This window comes from Leuresthes tenuis, unplaced genomic scaffold, assembly GCF_036924035.1.
Source record: "Leuresthes tenuis unplaced genomic scaffold, fLeuTen1.0.hap1 SCAF_16, whole genome shotgun sequence".
Taxonomy (NCBI): domain Eukaryota; kingdom Metazoa; phylum Chordata; class Actinopteri; order Atheriniformes; family Atherinopsidae; genus Leuresthes; species Leuresthes tenuis.
The window spans coordinates 5,196,228-5,214,481 of NW_027325370.1; the positions used below are offsets into that span (position 1 = coordinate 5,196,228).

The 18,254-nt window shown below is 40.4% G+C and overlaps 1 protein-coding gene across 1 annotated transcript; it reads right to left on the bottom strand.

The window, feature by feature from the left end:
- Positions 1 to 8,059: 8,059 nt before the first annotated feature.
- On the bottom strand, positions 8,060 to 16,875 carry samhd1 (SAM domain and HD domain 1). The gene is made up of 16 exons (XM_072367657.1): positions 16,603 to 16,875; positions 16,410 to 16,476; positions 16,167 to 16,239; positions 15,545 to 15,705; positions 15,182 to 15,297; positions 14,839 to 14,909; positions 13,737 to 13,889; positions 13,204 to 13,304; positions 12,906 to 13,014; positions 12,493 to 12,584; positions 12,273 to 12,388; positions 11,119 to 11,258; positions 10,785 to 10,880; positions 10,518 to 10,622; positions 10,205 to 10,342; positions 8,060 to 8,685 (listed from the first exon to the last, which is right to left on the bottom strand). The coding sequence occupies exons 1-16, from the start codon at positions 16,781 to 16,783 to the stop codon at positions 8,539 to 8,541; spliced, it is 1,866 nt and encodes a 621-aa protein (XP_072223758.1). The 5' UTR covers positions 16,784 to 16,875; the 3' UTR covers positions 8,060 to 8,538.
- Between the last annotated feature and the right edge of the window lie 1,379 nt (positions 16,876 to 18,254).

Sequence of the window (18,254 nt, forward strand, 5' to 3'; positions counted from 1 at the left end):
ATGAAGTCAGAGCTCACTGGAGGCTCATTAACCTCCTGGTGGGGGGTGTGGGGGTCAGGGGCATCAAAGTGGCCGGATCACTGCAGACTCCCCCAGCAATCCTACCATGGGGGTCTGGAGCCGCAGCGTCTCACCCCCTAATGAGAGGCCATGACATGCACACATCCACACACAATTTGACCTCTTAGGACCAGCTGGAAAAGAGAGTTTGACATGCCTGCCCCCCCCTGCACCTCCTCCATTCCTCTCCAAAACTCAGTGCATTCCAGCTACAGTGCAGGAGCTCACAGTCACCACTGGCCTGCTTACGTCTCACCTCCCAAATGTACCCTAATCCAAAAGCGGAGAGAAAGATGTGGGGGATACACTTTAAACAGCTTCATGACTTCACCGCTGATCTGTCTACCCGTTCATTTCTCAGTTCTCTGGTTAATACTTTAACCTAGGATTGCTGGAACATATTGGCCCGTGTGTAAACTTCCAGAATAAGAAGATGTTTCTTCAGATTCCTTTTGTTCAATAAATCCTCGAGTTATTACACATAAAAGAACAGTTGGAAATCCATCAGACCAGACAAAAATGTTTGACAGAAACTATTCTGTCAAATAGATTTCTATAGTTGCAGTTCTGTGTGACCTGAGGGATAAATGCCACATATAAATACAACAACCCTGTCTAGAACGCCAACAAGGTGGTGGTTATATGCATCATCACAAGTCTTTTTGCTCTGTTTTGGGTTTTCAGTTTTGAACCATGTTTTAGGCCTGTGATGGAGTAGCTGAAGCAAAGTGAGAAGCTAAAATTCCCATGACTTCATCGCTGAGATGGGTTCATTTCAGTCCTTTAAAGATATCAACAAGACAAGACTGAAACAACACACCGATTTATCAATCAGCACAACTGATTGCAAACAATCTAAGAGGCATGTGGGAATGGGGAGGGTGTGAATCAGGACATCGAAAGGGAAGGGAGGGGGGCTTTGGATTAGCTTTCTGCCAGAGAGGCAAGTGCACCACCACCAGCAGCAGGGTGAAGGGGGTGGGTGGGTTGCAGGGTCAAAGGAAGAGGCACCTTGCAACAGCTGGTCTCAATTATCCACGGAGGCACTGCTGAGTGTACAGGAGCATGTGTGTATGCAAGTGTATGTGTGTGTTGGAGGCTGACTGAGACCACTGGCGCCAGGAGGGGCGCAACAGGTCAGGGAGGATGAAGATTATAAAAATACTTGCAGGCAGTTGGCCTTGGTTCTGCCGGTGCACAATGCAAGTGTGTGATGGATATGTCTTGCCTGCCGCAGTGCCACAGGATGTGGAAGAGTGTGCAAATGTGTGTGCCCATTATGTGTCAGATTGGTGCATTTCTCCAAACATCCTTTGACGTGATATTTCAGTGTAATCCCAGGGACTGAAATGCGTGACTCAGTAAAATCAGTTTTTCTGATTGATTTTAATAATATGTGGTATTCATTTAAAGCTTTGCTAATGATAGTCTGAAAATCACACACAAACAAACAAGAAATATGACTTAATCCTCCCTAAAGTTTTACCGAGACTCAGCAAGAAGACACAGCTTTGACACTTGAGTCTGTGATGCCCTCTGGTGCAACACGGAAGCCATTACGGGGTCACAATTTAGAAGTTTCATTGTTCACATTATTACAATCTTGTCATATTCAATTCAATTAAAAAAATTTTATTTGTCCTCGAGGGGCAATTAAAGTCACATCGAGCAGCAAACAAGGCAACAATGTAAACACTAAAACAACTGTGAAAAAGGACAAGAAAATAGTCACACAAAGTACGGTCATTGCACAAATGTCTGTGGGCTAATGTTAAAAAGCTAAAATACTAGAACTGAGAAACACAATAATAACTAACTTCTAAAATACTTAAATACTACAGTGCTGGGGACCATAATGGGTGCAAAACGGCAAGATAAGGTGTGGTAAAGTTTAGCCATGTGGAGACACATAACAGGTCTGAATTTCTTTCAGTCATGGGTAAAGTGGAAGTGAAGAGTGCATTATGGGTGTTTAGAGTTTAGCAGCAGCACGGCTTGGTGCACAAAGGTGGCTTTCCTCCTCTGAGTTCAGCGAAGCCGGCAGCCTGATGGGAGCCACTCAAACTTTGTAGACTATGAGACAGTGATTCTGGATACTCACTGACCGACCAGCATTCCTTCGCTCTACAGAATATGTAATGTTGCCTTCTTTTGATTGACAATGTTGGAGCTGTGAATGTAAAACATGTATCAGTGGGCCTCTGAACTTGTGAGGTTTATGTGGGGTATGTACAGTACATACTGCAGACTCTACATACACACTGTGTACATCTCAGTTGAATATCAAGTGTTTTTGTCATTTAAGCCTTTGTGACCACCACTTTACTTTACTACACAAAGTGACACACTTTGTCATAGATTTGAAATCAATCAGTTTGAACTAAATCTGAACTGAAAATTAAGTGTTAGAAATTCATACCCTGCAACAAAATGGCTGAGTGATCCAGGCTGAAAGCTACATTTGGATAAGTTATACAAAATAAAACCGAGTATAACTTAAGTATGCGTTTAAGTACAACTCATGACAGAGACTTCCATGTATTCATCAGTTATGTAAAACATTGGGTCATTTTTTGTTAATGTTTAACTATCAGTTGTAAAAAGAAGTTTAATTTATTTTAGATAGCAAGTGAGCAATAAACTTAATCTCCTTTTTTTATGGGTCAGTAAAAGGACCAAATATAAGACTATTGAACACTTGGCAGATGCCAAGAATTTATATCCCTTCCAAAGGCAGGACCTGATCCAACCACTGACAAGAAAGCACTGGTAACTAAGCGGCTGGTGCAGGCAGATAGGTGGAGGGAAACCTATGCATCTATTCTATGTATATAAAAAAAATAAAAAAATAAAAAAATATTACCAGATGATACCTAGATCAATCTAACGCAGCTAAATTTTGGATCGTCTACTGTCTCGGCTGTGCATTAGCTTACAAAAGCTAACGACTAGCATTTCCAAGCCACTGGCCCACTGAATTAGACACTTCATCGGCTGAGCATGAGCCTGGAGAGGGTGGGCATAAGCATTTCTTAACTGACAACCTACAAAGTTGTCTAGGTGTTTGGTTATTTGCATGCCGGAGTAAACTGAATAGCTACGGCGTTAGTTTAGTTTCTTTTCTTTTTATCAGCAGATTGTGCGCTGCTCTGTCGCCACCTACTGTTGGCTCGCTAATACTGCAGTCTGTGGCACAAAATACATCTCAGTTGGTCTTCCTGGTGAAATAAACAAACAAAAATGACATATCTGTGCTCTTTTGTGTCCCTATTATACTCCAAAATGATCTCTTAGGCTTTACAATGATTATTATTTGAAATTTGTAGTTTCTGTCAGGAGGAGTCACCATGAACATGTAAAACCTGGAACCACCATCCGCTTGCAGCATCTTTCTTTGCTGATATTTTACTTGAGTAAAAGTGAGTGTACTGCTGTAAAATTCCAGTTCATTCAAATTCAGCACATTACATTAAAGGACACCTCAGGCGAGATGTGGAACAAAAGTGAAATATATACATACATAATTTGAAGAATATCAGTTCCAAATATAAAAGATAAAGAAGGAAAATCGCCTACTTACAGAATTGTGAGCATATCAATCAACTCAACCTTTGTTAATGAAGACATGAGTTTAGCTTCTTTCATACGCCCAAGATACACACAACACTAACTGAGAGAATGAAGTTACATCCTCTTTGTTTTTTTTTGTTTATAACCAGGGAATGCTCCTCAAAATTAATGTCTTTTGCAAAAAACGACCTAGTCGCGTTTGATTTCTAGTTCATGTTGGCAGCCACAGACTGCAGAAACAGCAAAGCAAACAGTAGTTACATTCCAAACAGAAACGTGGACAAAGAAACACTGTTCCGGTTTGCTTCGGCATCTTAGTTACAGGAGCATGACCAAGATGTCGTCCTCTCATTTACTTCCACAGGCCGCTTAGTTACCACTGCCTGCTTATCTAATTTTGGCGACTGAAAAAAAGCTTTTAGATGCTCAAAATGCAAATCGATTCATTTAAAGATATATAAAAAAAAATGTATGTTTGTGATCGAAACATGTTTTACAGTCTTTATACATGAAGAAATAATGAGTAAACTGCTTAGGGGGTAAATGTGGTCTCAATTTAGCTAAGGACAGATGTTTATGCCTGGATGACGGTAAGGACTAGGTGTAACGTTGAAATCACATCAAGAGCTCATTAATCCAAAAAAGGTTGCAGTTGTGGGGGTGTGTTGTGATGGACAAGAGGCTGAGTACTGTGAACTGGTCGTCCAATTTGTTGCATGGGATGGGGACAATTAGTTTATCTTGAATGTCCGAGTCAGAGGCTCAAAGAAACTGAACTAAATAATAAAGAAGACACAAGGTTTTGTGCTGGGTACTGCCCTGGAGCTGGTTATGCTGGTTAAAGAGTGAAGTGTCTTCTTCAGCTTTGCTGCAACATGGTAAAATATCATTCCTCTCCATTTCAATACGAACCTGGTTGGCTCAGAGGAAACTAAACAAAAGATTGGTAGAAAGCTAGAAGTTTGAATACCACTGGGGATGATCAAGTAAGTGTATGCAGGCATGCTGATTGAAGAACATGTAACAAGTGAGGGGAGCGACACCTGGGGACAGGGGAAGAAAACAAGGATAATGAAGACCTCTTTTAGGTGGAAAAGGGCAAGACAGAAGAAAAGAAGTTCATGACCAAATAGATTAGACGATAACCCACCTGTATCCTAACACGGTACAGTCAGAAATGAACACAGGTTGAATGGCTTGTGCACAAGAAAAGATACATACAATATGTACCTCCACAGAATACTTAACAGAACAAACAGATAAGTGAGAAGTCTTAAAAGCAGCGTTCTGATAGGTTATTGAATTTCAGCTTTCAGTACTATGGACAGCGCCACACCTACGACAAACAAATTGCGCTGTCCGTGGTTCTGCTGAGATCCGTTGATCCCAATATCAGATAAATTACATGCAACATGTGCGATCATCTTTACAATAACCGAGGAACTTAATTTATAAGAGAATAACAGAACAGATAAGACACAAAAGCTGCAATGTGACATTTTGCCAGTAACATCTAAACCTCTGGATCCTGTCAGCCAGCGTTTATGGAAGATCTCGGATCCGGTTATTTCCCCCTTTTGTGTAATTCCTTCTAATTCCTTATCATAAATTCACAAATTCCAGCAAGAATAGCTCCAGCTTTTGGCTTCTGTTATTCTAAGACCAGATATAATATTGAACAGTTTCCTGCTCTGTGCCTTTTATCCATCTGAAATCCAACTAATGCAATTTCTTGTCGGCCTCATTGGTTCATGTATTAGTTATTAATGAAAAACCGAATATATGAAGACACACCTGCTCATCCCCGCCCTCCATTTTCAAAGTGATTCACTGACGACCATTGAGAGAAGCGATCACTCATGTCGGACACAATCCAAATTAACCCCGCAGGATGACCGGTAACGAGACTGAGGGCTTAAACTTAAAGAGAGATCTGGGTTCTACTTATATTCAGGTAAAACGGAATTGTCACCCCACATCCCCCACTCCACTTCCTTCTTTTAGTTTCGAATTCAACTTTTTTTCTTTGTCACTTGAGATCAAAGGGAGAACACGTGCGTAAAAGGTTGACGTCTTTGGTTGGAGCGCGTCAGTTAGACTCCAAAATGGTACGTTTGGCCTGTTTCGAACTTGTTGGAGAAGATTTATCCATTTTTTTTTTGTTGTAGACATACAACATTGAGCAGAAATGGTGATCAGAAAACTCCCTCTTAAAGAGAGAGCATTATACAACGTTGAGAAAAACATAGTTATGCCCACTCAAAGCGGTGGATATCTCATCGACGATTTCCTGAGTCAGGGTGTTTTTGGGAAAGTGGCCAAGTGTACAAAACTGGACACATAAGAGGTGGTGGCAGTCAAAATTGTGAGAAAAGACCGTTACAAATTGGGGAAAACGAGAATTCGACTTTTTTTCTAGGTCTATTGAGATCAAAGGGAGAACACGTGCGTAAAAGGTTGACGTCACTGGTTGGAGCGCGTCAGTTAGACTCCAGAATGGTACGTGTGGCCTGTTTCGAACTTGTTGGAGAATATAAATCCATTTTTTTGTAGACATACAACATTGAGAAGAAATGGCGACCAGAAAACGCCTTCTTAAAGAGAAAGCATTATACAACGTTGAGAAAAATATAGTTATGCCCACTCAAAGCGGTGGATATCTCATCGACGATTTCCTGGGTCAGGGTGTTTTTGGGAAAGTGGCCAAGTGTACAAAGCTGGACACACAAGAGGTGGTAGCAGTCAAAATAGTGAGAAAAGATCGTTACAAAATGGGAAAAAGAGAACACAAAATCTTGAAAAAACTACGACAGCTTGATCCTGACAAGAACAACTTGATTAGGTTTAATGAACATTTCAAATACAGGGGTCACATTTGCTTAGCTTTTGAAAAGCTGGACAAAAGCATATTTGACCTAATGTGCGAAAGGGATTTCATGCCGCTGCATGTGTCTGAGATCAGAGTTATTGCTCAGCAGATGCTGGTGGCCTTAAATGCATTGAAAAGCATCAAAGTGGTTCACGGAGATATAAAGCCAGACAATATAATGCTAATCAACCATCAGTTACAACCGTTTAATGTGAAGCTGATTGATTTTGGTTTGGCAATGAAGACATCAACACTGTTGAGGGGAACTATCATTCAGGCTCTTGGTTACAGGGCCCCAGAAGTCATCCTCGGCCTCCCACTGGACGAAAGTATTGACTTGTGGTCTCTTGGCTGCATTTTGGTCTTCTTGTTCATTGGCCAAAACTTGTATCCTAAACACACTGCATACGGTGTCATCAGAGCTATTGTACAGTTGCAAGGGCCACCTGACAAGCATCTTCTGAGTGAAGCATTGGACGTAGAAGACTTTTTTACTCTGACCCAGAACTCTTTGGGTCGTGTTTGGAGGCTGAATACATCGACGGAATATGCCAAAGCAACAGGGACAAAAGTACAGCATTATCGGGGCATTTGTGATACGATAAAGACTCTGGATGAGCTGCCAAATCTGCACTCCGGACTTGATAATCCCACCGAGGACAAAGACACTCGAGCTTTTATTAGCCTTCTCAAGCGGATGCTGCACATAAATCCAAGGAAAAGGATCACGCCAAGCGAAGCACTTGGTCATCACTTTATAACAATGAAACAGGTTCATAGCAAGGGCCCCTATGCAAGCATAGCACACACAAACATGAGGGAGTCCCAGCTAGAGAAGGCGTCAGTTGAGCGTTATGCAACATTCACAGAAAGTCTGGACATAGCATCCAGTACAAACTTGAAACAACCACTTAAAGGTAAAAGAAAGGCTGGGTCTGTCAGTAATAAATATGCAACGACATCTAGAAACTTGAATACTACAACCACCCGGCAAAGGAAAGAACCAAAGAAAGAAGCTGGCTTAGGAAAGGCCAAAGCGGATGGACACTGTAAGAAATCCCCTGCCACAAAGGACACAAACAAAATCAGCCCTTCTAAGACAGAAGACACCACATATTTTGTTGAGGTCAAATCGAGTAGAAAGTATATCAAGAGGATTAACAAATTCTTTTCCAGGGTATTTGAGTACATCACATGTGGAGTGCGGCAATGAACTGAAAACACTAAGCTTTCTGCAACCAAAAAATTGACCTTCCATTCAAACTTAACATCCCATTCCGGCTGCCTTAAGTCGTGAATTCTTAAGAAAATAAATCTTTAAAAGAAAAAGAAAAAAGATTAAACTGAGTCTTTGTTGTACATAAAACGAAAAAAGGTAAGCACTTTAAAGCCTCATTTTACTTCTGGCCAGACCAAAACCTGCTTTTCTGTGCTGTGGAAATGTGTGTAATACTTTAAACTTACCTTACATATTCTGTGCATCCACAGTCTTTATTTAAATGAGTGCAAGGTGCCTTCTGGTGTTTAACATAGATGATGTCAAAGGGTTCGCTTAGACAAGATCTTCCCAAACCTTTTAATAGGTTTCCACTCACATCATTACACGCTTTCAGATTTTTTTCAGTACACATTGAGCAAAAATTTTGATGAGGATACACTGTTTTTTTTTTGGTAATAGGACAACATTTCTAAAAGATATCCAAAATACCATTTAAAATGTTGTATAGGTGAAGTCAGCAAATGATTTGCTGAGGTATGGGGCAATAAATAAAGCACAGCAAAACACATTCAACCAAAAGACCAAAGAAAATGAGATACAAAAGGGATCTGAAACCAAATCTTCCAAATAATCAAAAATAAAAACTTAAAATATGATAAATTGTTCAAATGTTAGCAGTCTTTGAATTGGGAGGGTATAAAAACAGTTTACGGTGCTCATCAACACAATCACCTCGTACAAAAATAAACTTCTGACCTCACACTCATCTTTTTTTATCTCTACATGTGCGATATGAGCTGTTCTCTCCTTCTCCTCCTTACTAAAACAGCTTAGTTTTGGCCTTCTTGTGTCCATTCACTAGAGCACGGTTTGTTTTTTGGGAGCCGCCATCGTCACTATCTTCGCCATCATTGTTGCACCAGCTGGCTTTCAGAGGGGTCAGCTCAGGTGCAATTATGTCTCCGTCCTGCATGTGAACAAAACACAACGGGTGAGGCAAGAAATGCAGAGCGTGCACAAAGGCAAACCTAATATTACTCACAGAGGTTGTTACACTGCAGTCACTGCTGATACCAACTCAGCAAAAGCAGCAGAACAGCAATATAAACAGCCATAATAACAAAAAGGCAGATTGACAGCTTGAGTAAAAGCTCTATCAAAAAGTTACATTTTCAGAGTTTGAATCCCGCAAGTTTAACCGAATGTTTATATCGTGAATCTCTGAGGTTCTTTGGTCCAAACACAATTAAATCACTAGTCATTCAGGCCTCAATGTCTTAGACAAGCCTGTAACTTCAGCAACTGCTTGGTTTCCTCAGGTTTCGTTGATAGAACTGGAGGATATCAGCATAATAATTGAAAATATATACGTCATGCTTCCTGACGATATTGTCAAAAAGAAGAACGTATAGAGAGAACAGAATTGGTTCCAGTCCAGAATCCTGAAGATAACCAACCATTAATAGGTGTAAAATAGTCAAAGGGAGAGTCAGGATGAGGGTTTTCATATCATCTGATAATGTAGTTGTAAAAATTGTAGGAAGCAAAAGATTAGTTTTATCTCTATGAGACACACAGCTGACGAGAGTTCAGGGAACACAAAGTTCAACGAGTTTTAGTCCTAGTTTCATGTTGCAAAGCTATCCTTCCAGGCTAAGTAACATTCTTCGGCTTCAACGTCTTTTTGTTCCAGGCTAAGTAACATTCTTCGGCTTCAACGTCTTTTTGTCTTCACTTTTCTCACCGATTCCATTACAATACGCAATTGGGCATTATACTACGGTGAACATCTGCTTTGAGTCAAGACATTCTTCTTAGATGGAGCAACAGTCCACCACACTGTCCAATTGTGAGGGTGCAACATCTGGGGAGCTGTCCTCCACAGTATTCACATGTGGGTAAAGACGGTAATAGGCTCCTAAAACTGGTCACTGTATTGTCAGATAAGCAGCTGGGATAAAGTTTTTTTTTTTGTCGTTAGAATACAACAAACAGCAGTGATTTTTGGGTCTTTTAATGTAGGCTGGAAAGACCGAGAATGAGACATTGGATTTGACTTTTTCTTGTCATCCTTAGTGAAACAAAATGACTTCTTGGAATGTGTGAATTAGCTATGGCTGCTTCTCCTCCTTGGCAAGCACTACAAGAGTTAAAATGAGAGTAGAGGGACTAAAAGCATTCAAAGCAAAAGTATTCAGAAAGAAGAAATCTATTATTATTATAATATTATCATTATTATCTATTATTTGATTTGTGACAAGACCGTTTAATATCAAGAATTTGGAGGAAAGATATCTTATGTTTAAGAGCTGCATTGGATGACATTTTGGGATTATGGTGAGTATCAACAGTAGGCTCATTTCTATCAGCAGCAATAATCATGAACATAATTGCTTATGATGAACAATTATGGCAATTAACAACTTAAAAAAAGTACTACAATATCAGAATTTCATATTCATGTTATCTAATTTCATAAACAATACCTGAGGCTTCGAGAAGTTTTTGTTCATGCACCACTGAACAAAGTGCTTCTTGGCAGCCTCCAGACTCTTATCGTCCGTCTTCTTGCAGTAAACCCTGATCAACTGCTCAGCGAATTGCTCTGGAAGAAGTTTAGACACCTGACACAAAACGACAAAAGCACAATGCTTATTTTGAGCCTTAAAGTAACGACAGAGGCAGTGACAAGCCAAGTCTGTGCATTTCGAAGAACGGGAGGAAATTAACATGTGTGGATGTAGTTAGCTCAAGACTATAAAGAGACATGATTTCTGTAGTCGGTGCTTCTATTCTGACCTGGTTTTTGCGGATCTGGATGGCTTTAGTTAGGTCATCCTTGCAGAAGAAGCGAACATTGTTGATGGGGTTCTTTTCCTTCATCCCATAGTCCATAAAAATGACCTAAAAGAGATGGAGATGATTTAAGATCTGCAAGTGCAGTAAGCCACAAGGCCTCACTAATTTAGAGATAAATATCAAAGCCAACGTCGCAGTGAAAGTCAACTTCATCTATTTGTAGCTTTTGGCAGATTTGAATAAGATGAAGAGGAATCAAAAACTTACACTGACGATAAAGTCCTCTGGTTGCAGGTTGACATCCTGAGTGCCACTTTGAGGGATGGATTGAGCCAGATCTGCCTCCCAGCTCTGAATAGTCTCCTATTCGAGAACGAAAAGTCACTTTCACTTATACTAATACACTTTTACAGCTCATAAATCTCACCAAAGCAAGTGGTATTCCACAACAATCACCAGATCTGTTACAGCTAACAGCAGTTGTTTGATTAAAGGAGAACATTATTAGTTAATAATGACCACCACACAAGTCACTCAGAAACATCCGGAGCACATTTAACCCTCCTCTTTAAACGCGCTCATACGATCATTCACAGGGTACCTGTGTGACAGTCATGGCTTTGTCTGGCTGAGTTTGCCCCAGACACTTGTAGAGCCGTCGACAGACGATGTTACGCAGTATTTGCCTTGCCTCAGCAAGACCCGGAGAGGAGGAGTGGAGTATCTGTTCAAACACATGATCTACAGGGGAAACAGAGAGGAGGTCAGTAGACCAAAACAAGGACATGATTCAGTTTCAGGTATAATGAAAATATGACTTTAGATAAACATATAATATATTCACGTAGCACAGTTCATACACATTGACAAGTGATAATCCAGCAAATAACAATGGTCAGAAAAACAAAACAAACAAAAACAAACTTTTAAACTTTCAATCCAGAAAATCAGAAATAAGTCATCTTAAGGCACTTTCCACCATTTGGAAACAGGTTGGTGTTAGCGGTAAGAGAAAAGTTCAACACTGAGAAACTACAGAGAATAAACGCGGATTAGACCAGAAACATGCAGCTCCAGAGTGAAAAATGACTAAATTGGGGTGTTTATCAGTCCAAGAAACAAGTCCCATTTACAGAGTTTCCCCATTTGTTTCCATTATTCCAAACAGGGGCTGAAGGAGTTTGGGCATTAAATTATTATTGTTTGTATAAAGTTTAGGTTTGACAGAGTACAACTGCACATCCAGCCTTATGAAGAGGAGAAAATGACTTACCATAAAAATTTTTTTTTAAAAAAAGGTGCATAAGGGATGCCATTTTACGTATTAACTTTTGTTGAAGGCATTGATCCAACATCCACAGGTAAATGAAAACATTGAAAGACTAATCCCAGGATTATACAAATGGATGTAAGATTATTCAAATAAGGGTCAATTTGAATAAAAAATGAAGAACATGATTAAAATAATATCTTTCAGATTAATCCCTACTTAAAAACACCAAATCCTGAATTGACTTTGCTGTAATTTTGCTTGAGAAAGAAGTTTACAAATGTGCTGCTTTTAACTAAAGAAAAACAAAAAGACCTGCATCGTTTTAGTTGTAATGTGGAGAGAAAACACCGGCTGTGATATTGAGCATTTTGGATTTGGGGGAAACCCTTCTCATTAAAATGTCCATATTGTACAGCAGGGAAAACTGTACATATGCGCTGATCTGATGACGGCAACAAGACCGTAATGAGAGGTTTACTGACCCGTCAGCTTGGTGTAGGCCACCATGTCATCTATGGCTGTGGAGAGGGTGAACATTTTCCCCTCAGAGCCTTCGATCTGGATGTGCGGATCTGCTTTCAAAAAGGCCTCCGTGATCCTGGAGAAAGATGTGCAGTATGTCATTCCTGGAAACATCTATCTGTGTACAGCACAAGAAGCCACAGCTGGCGTGCTGCAGCAGCGTGATGATGAGCTACTCACATCGTCTCTATGATGCTGCCCACTTTGTGCTGGTAGGCTCTTCTGTGCAGACAGTTCCTCGTGTGGAACATGTCATACAGATTACCAACCTCCTGTTTAAAGGAAAAACCTGAGTATCAGTGGCAAGTTTTCACTTAAAGGGATTGCTGCTTAAGATCTATTCAATTCAATTCAGCTTTATTTATATAGCGCCAAATTACAACAAATGTCATCTAAAGGCACTTAAATAATAAAGTCCAATTCAAACTAATTGAAATTCAATTCATTGTAATTATAATCCAATGAAATCCAATTAATTAATTTCAAAATAATCCAATTCGTTCATATAGAGCCAATTCAAAAACAATAACCTAGCTAAGGAAATATCCTGGCGAGAGGAGAGGAAAAGGCAAAAAAAAAAAAAAAGTCTGCACCTTGTCTCTGGTGCAGATGTGCTTCTGTCCATCCACCTCACAGACCCTGGCAAATTTCAGGAAGCGTCGATAGTCAAAGTTGTTTTGAATGCCCAAGTGGTAGCAGTCCCTAAGAGAGCGCAGGAGGTAGAAAAAAGTGTGGTGACGGATTTCATCAGGAAATGGGAAACTACTGCGAGTTCACCTGTGCTACCCGCTGACGCTGTGTGTGACATCATCAGCTCAGTTGTTGCCAAACTACAAAAACAACACCCCAACGCCTTGAGAATGAAACAAACAAGCGCAAACAGCGCCCCACCTGGCAAAGTAGTCCCACTTATCCACGTCGATGCCGTTCTTTTTGTTGGCCACAATTTCATAGAGGAAGGACTTGTCTTCAGGACGACCTTTGTACGGCCACTATGGAGACAAACAGCAACAGCAGAATCAGCTGAACATGCAAAGAGTTTGCTTTCAGTTTCAAGCTGCTCCAAAAGTAAATTAAAAGTAAAGTTAAATATTGACAGAGCTTTTATGAACCTGTTCCGCATGCATAGCACTTATATGATTCAAATGTAAGAAGTCCTGAACACTGACATACAATAAAGACTAAAGTAATTTATTACTGCTGCTTTCTTTTTAAGACGGGTGTGTCACTATAAAATGCTGATAACTCCCACTAATCCTAACGTCAGGGCTTTTTCCATTTCACAGCGACAGCATTTATAAGGTATAATTAAGGCAGCATAATCTTCCGATACATTGCGTGCGTGTGGCGTTGTTTAAACCGGTTTATAAAAGGTGGATCATTTATGCCTTCCACGCAGGCATAAATGATGGTTACCCTCTGACCTTCTGAGCTGCATCCGTGTTGAGTGGTCCAGCGATTTGCTCTTTAATAAAGTCCAGGTCCTCAGGGAGCACCATGCCGTGTTCCTCCATCACGGACTTCAGGCCGTTATCGTCCACCAGGTAGTCAAACATAGCCAGCGAGGCAGTCTCATGCTGAAAGATGCACAAAGTTATTGGAAAATAAATTAAAATGAAAGCATAGTTACTCCTGACTCAAACAGAAACAGCTCATCTCTGGTTAAACATGACTAATGTCTCGTGCCTTATCTCTCATGTTTGGCAGACTCCAGGCTTGAGGTTACAACTTACAAGAAGCCTGAGCTGGCTTAGTAGTTCTTATCAGTTGTCCTTATTGGCCTTAACACTGCAATCACCACTTCAACCCCTAAACTGTTTTCTTATCAAATCAATTGACGTTAACTGCTTTGTGCAGAAGCTCTGGCTGGCAGGAATTTAAACGGCCAATAAAAAACATCAACTAAAAAAAACTCTGATAAAGAAGATTCAGAAAGAAAGGAAAACTGTTCAGGCAAGAGTTTGCCTGAATATGTGATTAAAGGCTTTGTGATAAGAAGAACTTTCCAGCATATTTACGGGTTTAGCAAGTCTTCGGGCTGCTGTAAGCCGGTACTCCAGCTTCACGGTATCTACAGCACGCGACTGAAATGTAGCTCAAGACTTTCCAGGTAATTCTCAAAGAAAATGTCTCCAGAGATTACTCCTTATCCCTCAACCAGCAATCTGCATTTGTTCCCTTATTTTCTAAAAAACAGAGACTGTGTGGAAAATATCTTGCTAAAACAGCAGCTAAATGCACTGAAATAATGGAGGTGCTGCTCTTTGGAGATCATGTGATAAGTTTCACAATTTGCGGCCGAACAAATCAAACTTTCCTGCATTAGCAATTCAGATGATATTCATGTCTCTGCTAGTATATTCCAGTTTTAAAACCTAGTGTTTCTTTGTGTCCTCTTAGTCACCAAATAGTTTTGTGAAGAGTCACAACCTCAACAAAACAGGACATGTCGACGACACAAACAGGAAATTAGTCAGAAGACCAGAAGAGGCTGCATGTGGCTGAGTAACTAAAGGAAAGTCTTACCTTCCAGGTAATTTCAGGACGTGCTTTTGGGATAAACCTGCCATCAAACATATGAGAAAATGGTCCATGTCCTGAAAAGGGTAAAAAAAACAAAAAAAAAACAACTTAACGTGTGAGACTCAGCTTCGTTTTTGTGACTTTGGTGTTTCATGACTTGATGTCTGACCCCAACCAACACTTTAAAGCACAAATTTTAATGAAGGAAAAAACCAGCGGCTGCTGTGTCATCGTGTGTAAAAATCACTGGTAAAACTGCGTCGCTCATCAGTCTGATGTCTTGGGGTGAAGGACTGAAAACACTGACCGCCTCTCTGGAAAGCTGCGTTTCCGAGACATTACTCACCGAGGTCGTGACAGAGCCCGGCGATCTGGACACACAGGATGTCTCTGCGAGAGATGAGGAGCTCTGGCTGCCTCTCATTCAGAGCTTGAACAAGTTCTCCGGCCAAGTAGCCCACCCTATAATCAGCAGAAACAACGTTTACTCCATACAAGATAGAAATAAAAATGTGCAGAGATGAGGACCCTCACATTGCCTGATCTGCTCAGAAACAGAAACAGAAAACACACTCTGTCTCTTTATCCTCTCACATCAAGAAATGTCCTCATGAGCTCTGAATTTACAGCCCTTTTACTGCCTTAAGTGTATCTGACAGCAAACAGATGAACCCAGGAGAATAAACAGTGAATCTAACTGATAGGGTACCCGATGCTGTGTTCAAAGCGGTTGTGGGACGCTCCCGGAAAAACAAAGTACGTCCCTCCGAGCTGCTTGAGGTTTCGAAGTCTCTGGAACTGAGGCGTGTCGATGATTTTGATGAGGAGCGGGTGTAACTCTACGTGTCCGTGGATGGGATCGTTGAACACCTGACAGCAAGAAGAACAACAAACGGCTTTGACAACAAGCAAATAACAACAAAAAGAGATTCAGGTCACCACTCACAATCAACAGAGGGAAGTGCCAAAACCATCAGGACAACAGCAGAGAACCCACACATATGTGTATATATATATATATATATATATATATATATATATATATATATATAAATAGAAACTACATCTTTTCCTTGGGTCATATTGTGAAACCATTTTAAAGATGAGCAGCATTTAAATGCAAAGCAAACAGCAGCAGTAAAGAGGAAGTAACACCTCCTCTTCTTTCTCTAGCAGCCCATTAAAATCATGGTTTTAATGGGTTTGAGGGAACTAGTCTTTCAACATGTCACACCCATTCTGTTCTCTTCATCTATGGCCCTTTATTTCTTTTTTAAAAATACTTATCTCTATAGCCTTGAAAAAAAAAACCGCTGTGAGGAAGTTCATACCTTGTTTGGCTCAGTGTCTATCTGCCACAACTTCCTCAGGCTGTGTAAGATCTGCAGGCGGTCACCGAGACACCTAAAATGGGGGAGGAGGTGATAAACAAAAGATGCTGTGAGGCAAAGTCAGACATATCAAAAGTGCGCAGTCAACTGGGTCTTTGAAACCACTATTATGGCAGCTGGGGAAACTGATCTGTGTCACATCTTCCTCATTTCACTGTATTTAAGACGCGCTGACGCACTTACTTTATGCCAATCTTTTCCAGCTCTGCATCCTTGAGATATCGCAGTCCAACACCTGTGATGTTCTGGGCTTCACAACAGAAAAGATAACCGATGTCAGCTAAAGTGTAACAACAAGCATACAGACACGTAAACCCCCTGAGCTGAAAACTGGGGGGTTTAGATGCAACCCCTGATGTCAAACCAGAACACAAACCTCGAAATGCATCCTCCCATTGTCCAAGACCTTGACTCCGCAGATACCGGCACGTTTCTTCCACTCCCCATTGCATGAAGTCCGAACCGGGCAGCCGGACCACCGACACCCCTTTTTCCGGCGTTTTGAAGCGGTCACTGGAGCTAAACTCGTCCGGTATTGGGCGCTTACGATTCGACATAGCGACGTGACAAACAGGCGGTAAATGTTTACTATGCGGATTAAAGCCAGAAACTATAAAAAAAAACGTCAGCGTTCCCCACGTTGGCTGAAACAGCTGATCAGACAGTCCCGCACAGAAAGTGTTCAGGCGGTGAAAAACACCCGGGTTTTGTCTTTGCACCGGGCGCATCAAGTCCGACATGAACACAAACAGATGTTCCGGTTTTGTATTTCAAAATAAAAGCACACAATATCGTGTTGATGGTGAGGTTTTGATAGAAAACTACACTCTGAATATTATAGATATTAATGAATTTTAGATTAGATTATGGGATCTATAGCATCAGATATCACGAGATTTGGAAAACAGTTTTAAAACCTCAAAAATAGATCATGGCTCATGATAACTCTACTGTAGAGAATAATCGTCAGTGGGGTCAGATTAAGTTCTTTCTTCTTTTTTTTCCACAAAAACTGAAGACACAACACGTGTTTATTCTACTAAACACATACGCGCGCGCAAACACACAAAAACACTCACACATATATGTAAATATAGGAATTCATCTATTTATTTTCTCAAATTGAACACTTCCGGTATTTTGTCTGCCTGTTGACATTTTAACGTGTTATCTCTCAATGACACGCGGAGGGTTGAGCAAAATGTGGAGCATGAATGCTGCATTCGCTGTAGTTGGGAAATGAGACTTTCAAAGCATTCTCAGATTAAATCTGCATTGTCGATGCAACGATTGTAAAAAAAACGTCTTTCTCCAGATTTATCTCACTGATTTACTGTCAACAACACAACAACACGTTGATGTCGTTCGCTGTTCGCAGAGGATGACAGGTGAAAGTTTACGCTAAAGGCAATGTAGTATTATTTAAAAAACAAAGATTTAGCCTTTACTGTGTAGTCTACCTTTTGTGAAGCTTACATAAAGTGCAAAAGTAAATGAAGATATTTTCCGGATATCAAGATATATCGACGTTGCGACCTGATTGGTTTCCTTGATATATGCTGGTTAGTAATCAGAAACTCCAATTTCGCTGCTGTCTTCGAATGCAGCAGAAACTGAAGCTCTGACAGCGCCCCCAATTACATAGAATAACCCGTCATCGCAGATCCTGTAAAGGCGGCAGTTTAAAAATGTTTATTTCTTTCAATATCTTCAAATTGTTTTTTAAATTAGTCACTAGTGACCAGAGAGAGACCACCACAGACACTCTACCAGCAAATAACATGATATGCTGAAACAGAAAGGAAAAAAAGATGAAAGATAATGTTCTGCAATGAGATTATTTTTATTAAAATTTCGGAATTTTTTAACAAGCTGTGTGGGAAAATTTAGAGTCAATGCAAAAGGAAAAATAGAATAATTCATCTGTAAACAAAGTCAAACTGTGTAGTTGAACTAAAATAAAGAAAGCACTTAAAAGTCTGGATAAGGAGTAAACTACAAGCAAAATTCAGAGATGATGGACGTGGA